The sequence below is a fragment of the Nerophis ophidion genome, linkage group LG02, assembly GCF_033978795.1.
Source record: "Nerophis ophidion isolate RoL-2023_Sa linkage group LG02, RoL_Noph_v1.0, whole genome shotgun sequence".
Lineage (NCBI taxonomy): Eukaryota > Metazoa > Chordata > Actinopteri > Syngnathiformes > Syngnathidae > Nerophis > Nerophis ophidion.
In genome coordinates, this window is record NC_084612.1 from 11,798,524 (window position 1) to 11,818,240 (window position 19,717).

At 35.9% G+C, this 19,717-nt stretch overlaps 1 protein-coding gene across 1 annotated transcript in view; it reads left to right on the plus strand.

Moving 5' to 3' along the window:
- The window catches only part of slc6a2 (solute carrier family 6 member 2), a 127,458-nt gene extending 109,890 nt beyond the window's left edge, over window positions 1-17,568 (plus strand). The window contains exons 13-15 of the mRNA XM_061877276.1: window positions 6,852-7,019; window positions 11,879-11,950; window positions 12,035-17,568. Coding sequence (XP_061733260.1) covers window positions 6,852-7,019; window positions 11,879-11,950; window positions 12,035-12,058 — 264 coding nt within the window. The 3' untranslated portion in view covers window positions 12,059-17,568. The remainder of the gene's footprint in view (window positions 1-6,851; window positions 7,020-11,878; window positions 11,951-12,034) is intronic.
- The last annotated feature ends 2,149 nt before the right edge of the window (window positions 17,569-19,717 follow it).

Genomic DNA, 19,717 nt, shown 5'->3' on the forward strand with positions numbered 1-19,717 from the left:
GGAACATGTGTGGTGTGAACGAAACAGCAGATTTGAACCCAAGAGATTCTCTCCTACTTTTCCAAGAAGTGTCTGTTTTCCAACAGCAAGGACCTTGCACTTAGACCACAGTGGAGCTGCTCATGTCAGACACAATCCCTTCCTGGACTCTGGTCCACTTCCATATTATTCAGATTTTAAACCAGTTTTTTCCCAAGAATGGCAATAAAACATTTTCAGTTTCAGCATCAAACATCGTCAGATATAGTTAGTTCTGATAGTTCTGTCAACATCCTTTGTTGAGGCCGTTGCTGAAATCTATGTAGGATCTTTTTCCCACATCACTCCAAATCACATGGGTTGTGCTCCAAATCCTTTGGAATACATGTTAGCATGCATGTACCGTAGTGCAGATTTCCTCAATATTTTTACCATCATTAGACAAAAGGTCAATGACTTTGGACAATTAGTTGCTAATTGCCCCTGCAAAGACATTTAACTTCAACCAATCCAACTCAAATTTCACACAGGTGTGCTTGTCAGCCCCTTTAAAGTGTGTGCCGATTCCGGTAAACACCCTAGAGTTTAAAGGTGGTTTGACGAGTACATAAAACTTTGGTGAGACATTTATGGGATTTATGGGGGTTAAATAACGGCGCCGCCACGTGGTGTATAGTAATCATATATAATAATCATAGCATAGGGAACAGACTAGGGGCGTAAGCTTGTGAATATTCTCATCCATCCAAGTCTTTGTTTTCTTAAGGCATTGAATCAGACGGTTCTCATCCGAGTAGACTTCATCAGTTCATGTTAACAGCCTTTGATAGGACAGCACTAGTCTGACGACATGGTGCATGATCCAAAGTATAGGATAGAAGGATAAGTACTTGGATCCGTCACCAGATGTTTCGTCTATCTTTCAGAAATTTGGCCTGTATTTGTCCCAAATGTCCCACTTCCACCCAAAGCAAGAAAACGTCAGATTATTTTATGTTTTACAAGTTTGTCATATAAGATTGTCCTGTGGCCTGAGGTGTGTTAAGAGTGAATGTGTCCAGATAATTAGCTCCAAAATGGGTTTTTTTTTTTTGTCTAAAATTGTTATTTTAAAAATAGTCCCTACTTCACCACCATATCCTCCTCTGATATGTCCTTTTCTATATTACCTAGTTGTTTGGCCATTGCTACTGTGGTTGGTTGGTTGTTATGCTGATTCTCCTTCGATTTTGATATATCAGTCGGTTTTGGACAATAAAGTTAGTTTTGACTAAAATGTCATGACCATTGAATCATTTTGTGAATTATCATAGTTATGATAACACAGGAAAAATGTTCTGGAAATCAAAATCATTGCAACAATCTTAAACAATGTAATTGTATATAAATAATCCCTTTTCAGTTATACCGAGGGATCTTAACCTTTTTGACCAAGGGGCCCAACTTTTCCACTACAGAAAATGTTAACACTGAATTAGCAATTTTACTCTTGTTTTTAATCATATATAATAATTATATCTAACCTTAATAATTACATCTAATTAATCACCAAATGGAGAAGTGAGGGTGGGATTGAAAAAAGTATCTTCTTCTCACTCCTTTTCAGGCAAAACTTGATCATCATGCTTACATACTGTACATTACCTTTTGCATTATATTAATTAATATTATGTGTTGTCCACCTTGTACTTTTTTTTGTTTTGTTATGTCATTGTCTGAAATAAATGAATACATGAAAATTAAAATAAACCTACTTGCGGTCTACAACCTTGTCAAATCATATGAAAACAAGTGTTAGTCACAAAGGTTATTATTTATTTAACACTTTAAACCTTACATTACATTACAAAAATAATAAGAACCAAATATAGTGTATAAGAAAGGACTAAGTTATGAAAAAATACATTTGCATACAATTATAAATAACTAAATTTCGAATATTTATGTTTCTTAACTAAACCGTCAGTAAATGCAAATTGAAATACAGCTTCACCACTTTAGTCATAATTTTTGAAGAAACTTTTAGTGGCAATGTGCAAATAGACACATTTAATTGGATTAAAAGGCTAACCAGAATAAACATGCTTCATGTAAACATGCGATTCAGAATATTCTGACCTCATCACACACGATCGGATCAAATTTTCATTCCGTTCGAGAAGGGTCGTAAATGATGAAAGTCATTTGGATTTGAGCACATGAAAATACATCTTCCAAAATTTGGATTAGAATTATCCTTACTGCGAATGGCTTTGATGTCAGATATTCAGTGCTGGCAGTGGTGGGACTAAATTTAATAGTCTCGGAATTTAGCGATTGTCTTGCTGCTGTCTCCTCCCCATTCAACATGTGTAGACGTAATGTTATTTGTTGTAGAGTTTGTTGCTTTAAAACGAGTATGGTCAAACAAAAGTACGGTCTGGAGTGTCTTGTGTCGATATATCAAAAATAGGGATCCAGTTGTCGTCTTAACAAGCTCTTTTATTTACAACATGATAGGTAATTCAAGTGCTAACTGCTAGCCTGAAACACATACACACAATGTTGAAACATAAAGATGCGCCGCCATCTTTACATAATCAGAACCTAAAAAGCACCATTTCAAAAAGAGAGGTAAAACAAAAGTAGTTAACAGAAGAAAAAAATAATTAATAAATACTGTGATAACGTTTGACAAGCAGAAATGCACAAAGCCATACACAAATAATAACACACCTTTCTGTTTATGTTAGGTTTTGCGCTTGTCAAAGTAAAGTATTCCGAACTAAGGGGTTATGCATGAAAATGCACACCATCATTAGCTCATTTTTTTCAAGGCCCATGTACACAGTAACATTGTACTCCAAATGATGATCAGAATAAATAAATGTTGTCCATGTACATGTGGCTGTTGACCTTAGCGCCAGATTTAGTTTATTTGTTTGCTATTGTCATTTTTTGCCACACATATTGGAAAAGTGTATTACAACTGAGTACCACAGCAGCCCATACAGACCGTAGCTGAGAAAAAGATATTGTTTGATGGAACAACTGTGGTTAAGAAACATTTATCTACACACAATTGTTTGAGAAAAAAGTTGCTTCTGCAAAATGACAAAAGTAACAATATAACAAAGATATAACTTCTAAAATGTAAACAAAACCACTTAAATAAATAACAGGGCACTCAGACATTTGTGAAAAATAACAGTTTGCACTGATAGACCAGAAAAGACTTGTAATTGCATAGAGGAAAATCGTGTTATTTGCTGGACTTATAAAAAGAGAAACTACAACAAAAGTTTCGACTATCGATCAGATATCAATACCCACCTTTGTATTGATTCTTTAATATTAACATCGATACCCCCAACCCTATAGATTACGTTTGTTTATGCAAAATTTCAGGGTTGGAGGACTCTAGTCTGGCTCTGGTGAGACAGAATCTTTATTTTTGTGACTCGCTGTGTTGATACTGAATTATCGTAGCACACCACACTCGGAAAGATTAAAACTGCTTCACACCTAATGTTAAGGTAGAATTATTAAATAAGTGTCGGTGTCTAGCACGACCAATAATCAGCATTTCCGTTTTCTTAGCGCCAAGTTGCAAAAAGTTGCTGGACACAATCGATGAACCTCACTAGAAGTAGCTACGACGAAAAAAAACTGGAAGTTATGAGGAAGTTTCCAAGGTGTGATATACCAGTAAAACATAAGAAGACGTGGCTGATAGTTGCAATCCTAATGTATTTTACAACTGTCCACACACTTATTTTAGCACTGTTGTGTATGGAAAATGTCCCTGTAATGTACATGGACAGTGGCCAGACCTGGAGGACCATTAGAGCCCCCAACTACTGTCCTGTACTGTACATTCCCCAGACAGCTCCCCTGAGGCTGACACTATGCAGGCTCACCACTTTCACTGCTCGTTTATCCTCTGTTTGGCCTGCAAATATATAAACTACAAAGAAATAAAATTGGTTCTACAGGATGTTACCAAAATCAATTTAATGCCGAATTAATAAATACAGAAATAAACAACTAAACAAGTACTTATTATAAAGATAATTCTGATTAAATAATTTCTATAAAGTCAATTAATTTGGTGATATTTTATAATACAAATAAAAACTATATTTCAAATGTAATACATTTAATTAAAATAGAAAAGTTTGATATATATTATTTTTTGGTCTAAAAAATGTTAGTATATATTTCTTTATAATTGTATAACATACAAATTTTGCCTATACGTCCAGACATCAGTGACCATGATCGTTTATTATTATTTAAGTCCATTACTATCTTGGGCTGAACCAAAATGTCATATTTCAATGCATGAGCATGATAAAGCGTATTTTAATCTCATATTTTGAAGGATGACATGTTTGTTATTGGCATTGGTTTAAGTGTCTGTTTAGTAGCAATAGTACTATTGATAATGGTAATATTTTTCACATGTCCTTATTTTACTCATGAAAATTTGGCTTTAGAGATGTTGGAAACAACATTTAATTGAAAATAGTTTACAATATTTATACTAACAATAAGAATCATGCGCAAAAATGTACAAACCCCGTTTCCATATGAGTTGGGAAAATGTGTTAGATGTAAATATAAATAGAATACAATGATTTGCAAAACCTTTTCAACCCATATTCAGTTGAATGCACTACAAAGACAAGATATTTGATGTCCAAACTCATAAACTTTATTTTTTTTGCAAATAATAATTAACTTAGAATTTCATGGCTGCAACACGTGCCAAAGTAGTTGGGAAAGGATATGTTCACCACTTTGTTACATCACCTTGTCTTTTAACAACACTCAATAAACGTTTGGGAACTGAGGAAACTAATTGTTGAAGCTTTGAAAGTGGAATTCTTTCCCATTCTTGTTTTATGTAGAGCTTCAGTCGTTCAACAGTCCGGGGTCTCCGCTTTCGTATTTTACGCTTCATAATGCGCCACACATTTTCGATGGGAGACAGGTCTGGACCGCAGGCTGGCCAGGAAAGTACCCGCACTCTTTTACTACGAAGCCACGCTGTTGTAACACATGGCTTGGCATTGTTTTGCTGAAATAAACAGGGGCGTCCATGATGACGTTGCTTGGATGACAACATATGTAGCTCCAAAACCTGTATGGACCATTTAGCATTAATGGTGCCTTCACAGATGTGTAAGTTACCCATGCCTTGGGCACTAATACACTCCCAAACCATCACAGATGCTGGCGTTTGAACTTTGCGCCTATAATAATCCGGATGGTTATTTTCCTATTTGTTCCAGAGGACACCACGTCCACTGTTTCCAAATATAATTTGAAATGTGGACTTGTCAGAGCACAGAACACTTTTCCACTTTGCATCAGTCAATCTTAGATGAGCTTGGGCCCAGCGAAGCCGGCGGAGTTTCTAAATGTTGTTGATAAATGGGTTTTGCTTTGCATAGTAGAGTTTTAACTTACACTTACAGATGTAGCGACCAACTGTAGTTACTGACAGTGGTTTTATGAAGTGTTCCTGAGCCCATGTGGTGATATCCTTTACACACTGATGTCGGTTTTTGATGCAGTACCGTCTGAGGGTTCAAAGGTCCGTAATATCATCGCTTACGTGCAGTGATTTCTCCAGATTCTCTGAACCTTTTGATGGTTTTACGGACGGTAGATGGTAAAATCCCTAAATTCCTTGGAATAGCTCGTTGAGAAATGTTGTTCTAAAACTGTTCGACAATTTGCTTACAAAGTGGTGACTTTCGGCCCATCCTTGTTTGTGAATTACTTAGCATTTCATGGAAGCTGCTTTTATACCCAATCATGGCACCCACCTGTTCCCAATTAGCCTGCACACCTGTGAGATGTTCCAAATAAGTGTTTGATGAGCATTCCTCAACTTTATCAGTATTTATTTCCACCTTTCCCAACTTCTTTGTCACGTGTTGCTGGCATCAAATTCTAAAGTTAATGATTATTTGCACACAAAAAAAACTATCAGTTCGAACATCAAATATAGGGACGGCGTGGCGCAGTGGGACAGTGGCCGTGTGCAACCCGAGGGTCACTGGTTCAAATCCCACCTAGAACCAACCTCGTCACGTCCGTTGTGTCCTGAGCAAGACACTTCACCCTTGCTCTTGATGGGTGCTGGTTGGCGCCTTGCATGGCAGCTCCCTCCATCAGTGTGTGAATGTGTGTGTGAATGGGTAAATGTGGAAGTAGTGTCAAAGCGCTTTGATTACCTTGAAGGTAGAAAAGCGCTATACAAGTACAACCCATTTATTATATGTTGTCTTTGTAGCATATTCAACTGAATATGGGTTGGAAATGATTTGCAAAACATTGTATTTCGTTTATATTTACTTATAACACAATACTTATTGACTTATAACCGTTTATATTTACTTATGACACAATATCCCAAGTCATATGGAAACGGGGTTTGTATTATTATTGATGTATTTATTATAGACTGTACACCTCTATTTTAAAATAACGATTAATATATAAGTAGTGTTATTGAAAGTAATAATAATGTATTGTATATTCATTTTAAATAATATAAATTACAACAAAGTACTTTACAATAGGGTGCTAGCTCAAATGTCCTATGAAAATGTTGATTTATAAAAGGCACACAAATGTACATTTATCTAAAATAATAATTTCAATTGATAATGTATGCAGATGCTTATACCCCCTATTAAATATTAGTATTTTACTTCCTTAGGTCAATTAGAATGAATGTAATGAAAATGGTAACAATATTAAAAGCATACATTCTAAAAGATAAAAACATGGCAACAGAAATGATCGATTAAAGTGGTTAAAATCCTTTTTTGTGAAATATCTATGAATGTATTTTCCACGTGTCTTTCCCCTCACAGTTTGTGGTCATCGCCAGCACAGTGACCTCCTCAGGCCTCAAGTACGACGACTACGTCTTCCCCCGTTGGGCCAACGTGATTGGCTGGGGCGTGGCCATGTCCTCCATGATATTCGTCCCGGTCTACGCCGTGTACAAATTCTGCAGCGTGCCAGGAACCTTCAAAGAGGTCAGTGTCCTGTGGCGTGAGGGCCTCGGTCTGCATCACGGCGGAAAAATGCGGATTGGTACAAAACATGTTGCAAAATGTTTTTTACATAATACGCCATCGTAATTGTTGCTTTGGCTGCACTGATGTTCTACTCTCAAGCAACAACTTCAAAAATAATAATAAGCAGATTTGACTCCCTGGAGAGAGAATCTGGCTGTTTGCGATTGTAATCATCAAAGCACCAAAGAGCTGTTTTCATACTTGCCAGCGTCACTCTGCTGGAAAGATTCCAGTATCCCGGCCAACTCATTGGCACTTCCTGTTTCTCCTCCTATCAGCTTCTAGTATCATCCTATTCGTGACAACCGCTTCCTAACGAGGCTCGCTAGTTCCCAAGACCCCTATTTTCAGTTGATTGTGTTCCAAGAATATTTGTACAGCGACCCTCCGGAAGTCCGGTTCAGGAGGGAGTTCAAACTTCAATTTCAACGTGAATTCCAAACGTTCCAATCGTTTCCCACAATAATTAATTTACTGAAGAAATAGTCTGTTCCAGATTCAAAATGTGGCCATCAAGTTGGAAATGATGGAAATGGAAATATACTTCTCTAGAGTCAAACTGTGGCCCTCCCACTGGAAGTATTAAAAATATAAATAATCTGTTCTGGGGTCAAACTCTGGCCATCACATAGGAAACAGAAAAACTGTCATCATGGTTTAGGAATTATAAATTGTCCGTTCCAGTGTCAAGCTGTGGCCATCCCATTGATAATAATAGAAATTGTCCGTTCCAGGGTCAAGCTGTGGCCATCCCATTGATAATACAAATTATCTGTTCCAGGGTAAAACAGTGGCCATCCCATTGATATTAAAAGACAATGTCTGTTCCAGGGTCAAACAATGGCCATCCCGTTGATAATAATATAAATTGTCTGTTCCAGGGTCAAGCTGTGCCCATGCTACACTGCCATAAAAATAATTTGTTCCACACTCAAACTGTGCACATTGATTTGAAAATGTTTCAAATAGAAATAGTCTGTTCCAGGGTCAAACTTTGGCCATCCCACCAGAAGTAATGGAAATATAAAAAATCCATTTTAGGGTAAAACTGTGGCCATCCAATATTATATGGTTATAGTCTGTTCCATGGTTAAACTTTAGCCATCACATGGGAAATATAAATACTGTAAAACTATTTTTTTCCTGGGTTAAATAGTGGACATCTCTTAGGTATTAAATATAAATAGTCCATTCCAAGGTCAAACTTTGGCAATCCCATTGATAATGATAGAAATTGTCCATATGGCCATCCTACAAGAATTCACTACTATAAAAAAAAAAATTGTTGCAGACTCAAACTGTAGCCATTGTATTGGAATTGTTTAAAATAGAGATAGTCTGTTCCAGGGTCAAACTGTAGCCATCCCACCAGAAGTAATGGACAAAATAAAAAATGGGTTCCAGGCTAAAGCTGTGGCCATCCAATAGGGAATTATGGGAGAATACATAGTCTGTTCCATGATTAAACTTTAGCCATCACATGGGAAATATAAATACTGTAAAACTATTTTTTTCCTGGGTTAAACTGTGGACATATCTTAGGTATTAAATAGAAATAGTCCATTCCAAGGTCAAACTTTGGCCATCCCAATGATAATAATAGAAATTGTCCATATGGCCAGACTACAAGAATTCACTATTATAAAAAAAAAAAATGTTCCATACTCAAACTGTGGCCATTGTATTGGAAATGTTTAAAATAGAGATAGTCTGTTCCAGGGTCAAACTTTGGCTATCCCACCAGAAGTAATGGAAATATAAATAATCGGTTCCAGGGTAAAACTGTGGCCATCCAATAGGGAATTATGGGAGAATACATAGTCTGTTCCAGGGTTGAACTTTAGCCATCACACAGGAAATATAAATACTGTAAAAAATATTTTGTTCCAGGGTTAAACTGTGACCATCCCTTAGGTAGGAAATAGATATTGTCCGTTTCAGGGTCAAACTTTGGCCATCCCATTGATAATAATAGAAATGGTATGTTCAAGAATCAAACTGTGGCTGACATACTGGAAATGATAGAAGTGGATATATTATTTCTTTAGGGTCAAGCTGTGGCCATCCCATTGATAATAATATAAATTGGATCGACACGCAAAGGCAGTGCCTAAGGTTTATTGGCGCTCTGTACTTCTCCCTACGTCCGTGTTCCACTCCGTACAGCAGAATTTTGAAAAGTCATACATTCAACTTTTTGAAACCAATACCGAGCATTTCCGATAATACATTTTAAAGAATTTATCGGCCGATAATATCAGCAGTCCGATATTATCGGACATCTCTAATAAAGATAATGTGAATCTTTGGGTGTCCCACGATTCGATTCAATATCGATTCTAGGGGTCATGATTCGATAATACATCGATTTTTTTCGATTCGATTCGATTCTCGATTCAAAAATGATATTTGTCCGATTCAAAACGATTCTGTATTCATTCAATACATAGGATTTCAGCAGGATCCACTCCAGTCTGCTGACATGCTAGCAGAGTAGTAGATTTAAAAAAAAACAAGCTTTTATAATTGTAAAGGACAATGTTTTATCAACTGATTGCAATAATGTAAACTTGTTTTAACTATTAAACAAACCAAAAATATGACTTATTTTATCTTTGTGAAAATATTGGACACAGTGTGTTGTCAAGCTTATGAGATGCGATGCAAGTGTAAGCTACTGTGACACTATTGTTCTTTTTTATTATTTTTATAAATGTCTAATGATAATGTCAATGAGGGATTTTTAATCACTGCTATGCTGAAATTATAATTGATATTGATACTGTTGTAGATAATATTCATTTTTGTTTCACTACTTTTGGTTTGTTCTGTGTCGTGTTTGTGTCTCCTCTCAATTGCTCTGTTTATTGCAGTTCTGAGTGTTGCTGGGTCTGGTTTGGTTTTGGAATTGGATTGTATTGTTATGATATTGCTGTGTAGTGGTTTGTTGGATTGATTAAAAAAAAAATATATATATTTTTTTAATTTATTTTATTTTTTTTAAATTGATTTTTAAAAAATGAGAATCGATTCTGAATCGCACAACGTAAACGATTCGATTCGTAATCGAATACATTTTTTCCCACACCCCTAATATATATATTAGGGCTGGGCAACGATTAAAAAATGTAATCGAAGTTAATCGCACTATTTCTCAGATTAATCGCGATTAACTGCATTGTATACACAAAGCCCAATAATGAATTCAAAAGTAGAGTGTTGTGCACCTTTATTGGAATATTCTCCCACATGAACAAAAGAGCCAAAACATTTGTTGTGCAAACACAATTTAAATAAGTCCTTGTTAAACAGTAGCAGTTAAATAGCATATTTTATGAAAACCAACTCAAAAAATGTAAACACAAACATTTAAGCTTATTGCCACTGCCAGGGTATTTAAGTTATCCTGTTTGTTATGGAAAATAAATATAATCTACATACAAATCTCTGAGCCACAATCATAACATCCGAACAGGCAATTTCTGAGGTAACAGCAGAAATTTTTTTTTTATCAGGGATCTTATGTTTAAAAAACCTATATAATAGGTAGTGGGCTGTTTTAGGGAATTTTTTATCAAATTATCCGTAATAGCAATATTAATAATGTTGTATTTATTATGCGTAGTGCACTTAAAATAATTATGACCATATCTAAGAATTGATATGATGGGAATTTTCCGATTGTTTGCTTGGTGCTTTGATAAACTGAACGCATATACATGGTACTATATTGGGATGTTATGAGCCAGGGGAAAAAATAACTACCCGACCCACCATGCAACAGGAGTGACGAGGATGCGCGGTAGCCTGGTATAGGTTGTGTCGCCATGACGGCATCTTGTATGTTGTGATATGCACGCTCTGAAAGCAAACGTTAAGAACTCAGCCAACACTCCTCGTCTGCATTATTGATGAATAGACAGACAACACATATACTCCGCTGCTTCACAGGCCGCTGGATGTAGCCGGCAAAGTATTCCCATGCTAGCTAGCCGGTCTAGCAAGCACGCGTCATTCAGTCCAAAACGGCCCGATCTATCCACATCCAGAATTGTCTGGCGGTCGTAAGTGATCCCGGAGTGACCACGCTGTAAGCCAGCCATGAAATTTGCAGAATTGTCCGGTACTTTTGCCAAATGTTCCATCTTTACCAAGAGCTCCTCCACGCCGAAGCCCGTCCGGGCGTCGCCATCTTGTTAAGAAAAGGCGTTAACAAAATAAAAGCATGTAAACAACATACACAAATGTGCGATAAAATAATTTTCGGCGTTAATAGATTGATGAGTTAACTCGTAATTAACGCATTAATTTGCCCACTCCTAATGTGCATATATATATATATATATATATATATATATATATATATATATATATATATATATATATATATACATATATATATATATATATACATATATATATATATATATATATATATATACATATATATATATATATATATATATATATATATATACATATATATATATATATATATATATATATATATATATATATATATATATATATATATATATATATATATATATATATATATATATATATATATATATATATATATATATATATATATATATATATATATATATATATGTATACATACATACATACATACATCCACAGCCTAAACAGGGGAGCCCGGACATTCCTCTCCCCAGCCATCTCGTCCAGCTCTTTCCGGGGGATCCCGAGGCTTTCCCAAACCAGCTGGGAGACATAGTCTACCCAACGTGTCCCGGGCTGCCGATAATATCGGACATCTCGAGTTGACAGTGTTGTTTTCATTGCCTCTGCAGAGAATCGCCTATTGCATCACTCCTGAACACGAACATCACTTGGTTGCGGAAGGAAATGTACGACAGTTTAAAGTAAGCGCCTCTCATCCCAGCCTTGTTCCATCTTTTGGAACTTCCTGGAACATTCCCAACGTTCCCTTTGCTTGTGTCTTCCAGCTCAGTCACTGGTTGGCCATTTGATGAACAGGCACATTCCTCGCATCCATCCATCCATCCCTGCGTCTGTTACTGTGGAGTCAACCAGGCAAGGAGGACATTTAGCTTGTTTTCTGTTTTTTCATAGTTCCGTTTTCCAACAGTTAGCATCTAGCACTTTGACATCGAAGTAGAATAAAACATCAATAGATGGCTGACGTATTATGGGTTTTAAAAAAAATACCGTAAATGCTCCAATTTTAACTGAAAAGAAGACGATCAAAAATGCAGACAATTCCTGAGTAACACATGAACTTTTTATCTTGAGTAATACTTTGGGGTGCATGAGAAAGCGGTCGTTTGTAAGGCATGAAGTAATGCTTGTAAATGTATCGTTCACTTTAACATTTTGAAAAGGGCCTTCTACCTGTTGCTAACCTCAGGCCTGGTACTTGAGACCGAAGCGGAGGCTTTTTTTAAACCATATTTTAAATGAAAATGCTAACAAAAACTAACAGCTTAGCAAGCTATCAACCTACGTGACTAACTTGTGATAACTATTACAACTTTTATTAGCAGTTATCAGTTACAAAAGTTATTTGTGTTCACGTCTAAAGATGAGAACCATAGAAAAATCCAAGAGTGCGAACAAATTTGAAACAAATGTGCTCGTCTGTTGCTGGTGTGAAAGCATGGAATTCTCTAAGAAATACTTAAAAAGTTGCAATAATATATTTGGATTTAAATAGAGTTACAAAAAGAGACAATGATATCAAAGGATTTTTGATTTTGATCGGGACGTGTCATTGTGAAAATGCTTAAACGAAAATTTAAAAAGTATGTTGGAGTTTGGGTGTTGGGGGAGGGAAGAGTGGTGAAGCAACCTAAAATAATTTGTGTTGAAAAAGAGGGCAGATGAATTTAAGCATAGTATTCTTCCATATGCTCCTTTCTGATCATGGAAATGTGTAAGAAACAAAAAACAATGAAAGTGTCAACTGTTTGTGACTGATGATGATGATGATGATGATGATCGGTATGAAAAATGGATCATTACTATGTTTGGTCCTATGTAAAATGCTGCAAAAAAGAAGATAAAAAGACTAGATTTTAGGAAAAAAAATACTAAAAACTAGTGAATCTAACTATCTGCATGGGCAGATGATTTTAGCTGTGTAGGCGTCCTAAATTAAGATCTGTACATCTAAAAATTTGTAGGACTTTTAATTTGGAAAATTAGATTCCAGAAAACACAGAGTGAGATGTTCTACCTCTTGTGCGAAACACAAACGCACAACATGACTCAAACACTTTAAAATAACCAGTAAAACATCCAAAAACACAACAACCAACCTCCAAAACATTAAAAACGACTCCAAAACACATAAAATGACTCCGAAGAGATGCACAGTGACATCTAAAACGTAAATTACTCCTAAAACACAAAACAAGACTCCTAAAACACATAATAAGACTCCTAAAACACGTACAAAAACCTCATAAAACACGTAAAAATACTCCTAAAAACACGTAAAAAGACTCCTAAAACAAATTAAAAACAGAATGAGGTGTTTGCATCCTTTGCGAGCACATACACTTGGTGGCCTTGTAGGTGAACAGTGAACGTGAATGGAAGACTTGAAGGATAACATTTTATTTTATTCTGAAAATAAGCATTATTCAACTTGTAATTCTTAAATGAAGCGTCCTCGATGTTGCAGAATCTATATTAAATTTAAAAAAAGGATTTTTTATGTGTGGGGAAAATCCAAAATATCATATTTGATTACGTATTCTCTTAATTTAAAAATGTTTAACTAGAATAGGAAAATATATAATCATCCATGCTAAAATTAAGATTAGTCAATGACTAAAAAATTAAGTAAATAGCTGTTAAAAAGAAAGGTGACTTCTTGAAGTCCAATTTTAAAGTAAGTAAAAAGTCAGTAAGTAAGTAAAGTCCTAATTGATCCTAATATTTGGTTTGGGAGATTCCCCCCAAAATTGTGACGTTTGCAAGCTAACATGCTAACATGCTATGTGGCTACATTGTGAAAATATGGGAACATCTCTTGCTCGCATGGTATAATGTACAGTTAAAGTAAAGTTAAAGTACCAATGATTGTCACACTCATACTAGATGTGGCCAAATTATTCACTGCATTTGATCCATCACCCTTGATCACTAACTGGTAGGTGAGGGGGGCAGTGGGCAGAGGCGGTGCCGCGCCCGGGTATCATTTTTGGTGATTTAACCCCCAATTCCAACCCTTAATGCTGAGTGCCAAGCAGGGAGGCAATGGGTCCCATTTTTTTATAGTGTTTGGTATGACTCGACCGGGGTTTGAACTCACGACCTTCCGATCTCAGGGGGAACACTCTAACCACTAGGCCACTGAGTAGGTTTGCTTAAGTGCTGAATCTTAATGTAATATGCAAAATGCTAAAGCTAGCTTCGACCAGGAAAGGAATTAAGTATGAGAACTCCCAGTATGTCCTAATTGATACCGTTTTTTTGACTTTGGGATGATCACCCAAAAATGTCAATGCTCGGAAGATAACATATTTTGCTTGAAAAAGTGCTAAATATTAATGTGATATGCAAAATGCTTACGCTAGCACCGAGCAGGATAGAAACTAAGTTTGTAACTAATCACAATTTTGACTTTGGGAAAATCCCCCCTAAAGTCATCCTACCTGGCTACATTGTGGTAACACGGGGACAGCTTTTCTCGCAATATGTTGATGCTAAAGTGCTAAATTTGATTAGCAAAAGGCTTAAATACACGTCTCAGTTACTTCGATTCAGTCAGGAGTTTGGCTATGAAATTCAAAAGCTGGCTCTCAGCAGGACAGGTCCTAACTTATATAGATTTGAAATTTGGTAAGATCTCTCTAAAATATAAATGCTAACAATAATATTATAGGAGCCGGCAAGCTGGCAGCTAGCATGACATATACCTGCGTGCATACTTCCCAACCCTCCCGGATTTTCCGTGAGACTTCCGAAATTCAGCGCCTCTCCCGAAAACCTCCCAGGACAAATTTTCTCCCGAAAATCTCTCGAAATTCAGGCGAAGCTGGAAGCCACGCCCTCTCCAGCTCCATGCGGACCTGAGTGACGTGTCGACAGCCTGTTTTCACGTCCGCTTTCCCACAATATAAACAGCGAGCCTGCCCATTGACGTTATACCTGTAGAATGATCGACGCCGAGTTCTTGGTTTCTTATGTGTGTTTATTGTTAGGCAGTTTCATTAACGTCCTCCCACCGCGATAACAACACACAACAACAGCAGTCAAGTTTTCGTCTATTGTACAGCAGTTCGTCTGCCGTAAACAGCAATGCTGTGACACTCTTAAACAGGACAATACTACCATCTACTGTACATGTGACAGTAACATCTACGGCAGGAGTCACCAACCTTTCTGAAACCAAGAGCTACTTCTTGGGTACTGATTAATGCGAAGGGCTACCAATTTGATACACACTTAAATAAATTGCCAGAAATAGCCAATTTGCTCAATTTACCTTTAACTCTATGTCATTATTATTAATTAATGATATTTATCTTTGTGGAAATACTGATCATCTTAATGATTTCTCACAATAAATATATATTTTTTGCACATCTGCACTTTTCTAGCTGTAAATATACTCCTCCACTCTTAACCACGCCCCCAACCACACCCCCTTCCCACCCCCCAAAAACGTAGGTCTCAAGGTTGGCAAGTATGCCTGCGTGGGTAGTTTGTGATAACATGGGAACATCTGTTCCTTCGATAAATGGTTGCTTAAGTGGTAAATGGGGTATGCAAAATGCTCCAAAGTTCCACGGAATATTATCAAATATAAATATAAACAAGAATAACATGCATGACTTTCACACCAACAACAGGAAAATAAAGCTCATGGATTCTGACCACTTATGATACCGCAAATGCAGCTACTGCCACCTTGTGGTGTTACTCCATAATGACATCAGGGGGTTGCCTACAGCCATTTTTTGACCCTTTGCCGGCCAAAGATTTTAATAGACCAGGTGATTGAATAGAGGCATTAATTGGTGCATTCACGGTATTACTTTTTAATTTCTTTTTTTTTTTTAAATTGAACTAACTTGAAAAATGTTGACTGTTATCTCCTAGAAGGCACTGAATCAAACATTTAAACCAAAACCTACATGTTTATGTCTATATTTTTTACAACAATAGCCCACATGCTACTTTACTTTGTGTATTTTTGTGTTTTTCAGCCTTTACGATTGTTACAATTTTAGTTTTACTTTCTATTTGATTGTTGTTTTTTTAGGGAGGGGAGGGGGGTATGTTTTGTTGTCAGTGCCTTATCGAGCGAGACACTCCATATTTTTTTACAGCGGTTAAAAATCAAAAAACAAAGAAAAAAAAAACAAACTGCTTCGACTCAGGAACCGGCGACGACGTAGAAAAGAGTCTCTTGTATCCCACCTTATAAGTCCAGTGCAAGACAAAACAGGTCGCCTTATTTTTAGTGTCACACTGAATTACGAAAACAAGACAAGGGAGTAAAAATGTATAACTAAAGAAAAAGGATAAAAAAACCTGACCCTTGGCGTCTATTATTATTATAATTATTGTTATTATAATTAGCGTATTGTCTGTTCAGTGCCTATGAGGACTTCCTGTGACTCCAAGGAGTTCTAACAAGAAAGACTGAGTGATTGTTTTTTTTCTATAAAGCAGGGTTTCCCCCCCAAAAAACTTTATTGCCACTGTATTCTGTGCGTTAATTAATAACAAATAACACGACGGACACTTTTTTAAATTGATGACAGTCTTGTTTACTTCAGTGCACACTCCAGAAACCTTATTTAATCCTATTATTTCTTTGTGTTCTCGGTAAAAATCACCCCCTGTTTTTGACATGTTAACCTTTTTTTTTTTTTTAAATAATGATGAAACATTTTTTTTATATTTATATCGTGTTACTAAATCAGTAATAGTTTGGGCCCTGACCCGCAGATTGGGGAACCCTGCTGTAAAGTATGCTGGATTGTCTTTGCTTTAATGTATATGCATATTTTTTTATCGCCAAAAAAGTGCCATAATAAATATTAAACTGCTTTGTTTTGTGTTTTTTTTAATTTTATTTTGTTTTGTTTGCTAATTTATTGACATTTTACATTAACAAAAAGGATTAAAGCCACGGAGTTAAAACAACAACAAGAAAAGTCTATTAAATGTGGAGTATATTACAAGATATTCAAGTATATATTCTTTTGTTATATCTAATCTTGTATTTATCAAGCGGTTTATAACAGAATGTGAATGTAAAGTCTTTGAAATGGTTTTCCTGTCATATCACGGTGTTTGATGTGCTAGCTAACGTTAAAGAAGATTAAGAAGTGAAACTGTTCTTCAGAGTGAAGGTTCAACACCCTGGCTTTCCTGAACTATGTTTACAACAAATAGCGTGTATCATAATATACTATAATGTTACTGTTTGAACGTGAGTGACAAATATCTATGAAGAAGTATTCAACACTATGATAATAAAGTATTTCTTCTACACCAACGCCACTGACTTCTGGTTTTATGTTTGTGTTCTGCGGATTTTTGAAGCAATGTTTATTTTCATAAAGCTAACAATGTGTTTCCTTCTCTTTCTTCATAGCCACTAATTCAGAGGTGTCAAAGTCATTTTAGATCGGGGGCCACGTGGAGAAAAATCTACTCCCAAAAATCACAGCACGATAACTTAAAAATAAAGACAACTTCATATTGTTTTCTTTGTTTAAAAATAGAACAAGCACATTCTGAAATTGTAGAAATCATAATGTTGTTGTTTTTTTTACGCTTACATTTGCGGTTAATTGTATTCTATCTTTATTTGTCGTTATTTATATTTTCTGAATAAATCATGTGATAATGTTCACCAGTCAACTCATTTGTGTTCATTTTCAATTTATCAGGATAAAAAAATATATCAAAATCAAATTACAGGATGTTATTTGTCAGGTTCTATCACTGATGACATCTAAACAAGACAAGAAGGAAAGAATCAAACAGAGACAGAATTCAATTTGGCTCAATTGAGAAGCGACGCCGGGATACTGTACTCTTGTGCAATCTGCAGCACGCTCTGGCGAAAGATTGTACAACTCCTCCTTTGTTTTTGACTTTCTCTGACCACATGACCACAGCTGCTTCCAAAAGGGAAGTGGGTTGTAAATAGCGTTGCCTTTGGTTACCGAACAGTTCAAAAGAAAATGTTGTAAACACTTCGCAGAAAAGGTCGGGTGTTCCTTCAAGAAGGCCGACCCGCCTTGGATCACCACCCGGGTCAGGAATAGAAAAAATGTCCCTCTATTAGCTGGAAGTCAGCAAAAAAAGCTATAAATATGACAAAGTGTCTAGGCGGGTGTCCCTTCAAGAAGGCCGACCCGCCTTGGATAACCACCCGGGTAAGAAGATCGTAAACGAGTTCAAAAAGAAGTTTGTATAACAGTTAAAAAAGACGTTTGTAAAACAGTGGAAAAAGGAAGTTGCCTGGAATGGATTCTGGTCCTGCTTCCTCTTCGCTTTTATAGTCCTTGGGTCAGACAATATTTTTCGGTTTGATTGTAATACATGAAAGAAACAGAAAGACCTTCATCTTGCTTCCCCACCTACACAGTGGAGTTATACGAGCCTTACTCTTGGTAGGTTCCAAAGACAGCTTTTGCTTCTCACTAGGCACTCAATGTAACACAAAGTTTTTGTGATAACTTCGAAAAAGTATTCTAACATTATTTATGTAATTTGATCATTTTCCTCCACCAACATTTTGTGGTCTATTCGGTAATGATGTAGCATAATTTACAGATACAAAGAATTGCTATTGCGACATCCAGTGGACACATTTAGAACAGCACCTTTTTTTCGGTCAAACATTTCAGGTTAGTTTTTACACCAATCAAACTCATCCCGCCATCAGGCCGTACGTTTGACATCCCTGCACTAATTAGTCCGTCAGCCCGGTTATATTTGCCTAATCATTCTTGTACAGCTTTGTGTCTTTTTTTTACCAGGTGTTGCCATGTAAACAATGAGTTTTTGAAGAAAAAAAAATAGAAAGACATTTTCATAATTTCACCAGGAAAATTTATTTTACAAATATATATATATATATATATATATATATATATATATATACTTTTAATTTTTACTAAGAAAAAAGTTGCAGTATTTTGAAAATAAATAATTAAAAAAATAAATTTGTTTTTACAACTAATCACTTATATTGTGTATGGAGTTGTGATTTTATCAAGGGTAAAAAAATAGTGCTACAGCAGGGGTAGGGAACCTATGGCTCTAGAGCCAGATGTGGCTCTTTTGATGACTGCACCTGGCTCTCAGATAAATCTTAGCTGACATTGCTTAACATGATAAGTCATGAATAATTCCGCTGGTAATTACAGTGTTAAAAATAACGTTCAAATTATAAAACATTCTCATGCATTTTAATCCAACCACCCATTTTCTATCGCACCTGTTCAAGATGTCGCATTAATGGTAAGAAGTATTACATTTATTATAGGTTAGCTTTAAAATAACGATGTTATTGAAAAAAATAAGAGACTTATTATACTCTAAAAATGTTGGTCTTACTTAAAAATGCACGCTTTTAATTGTATTCAGTGTTAAAAAATATTATATGGCTCTCACGGAAATACATTTCATGG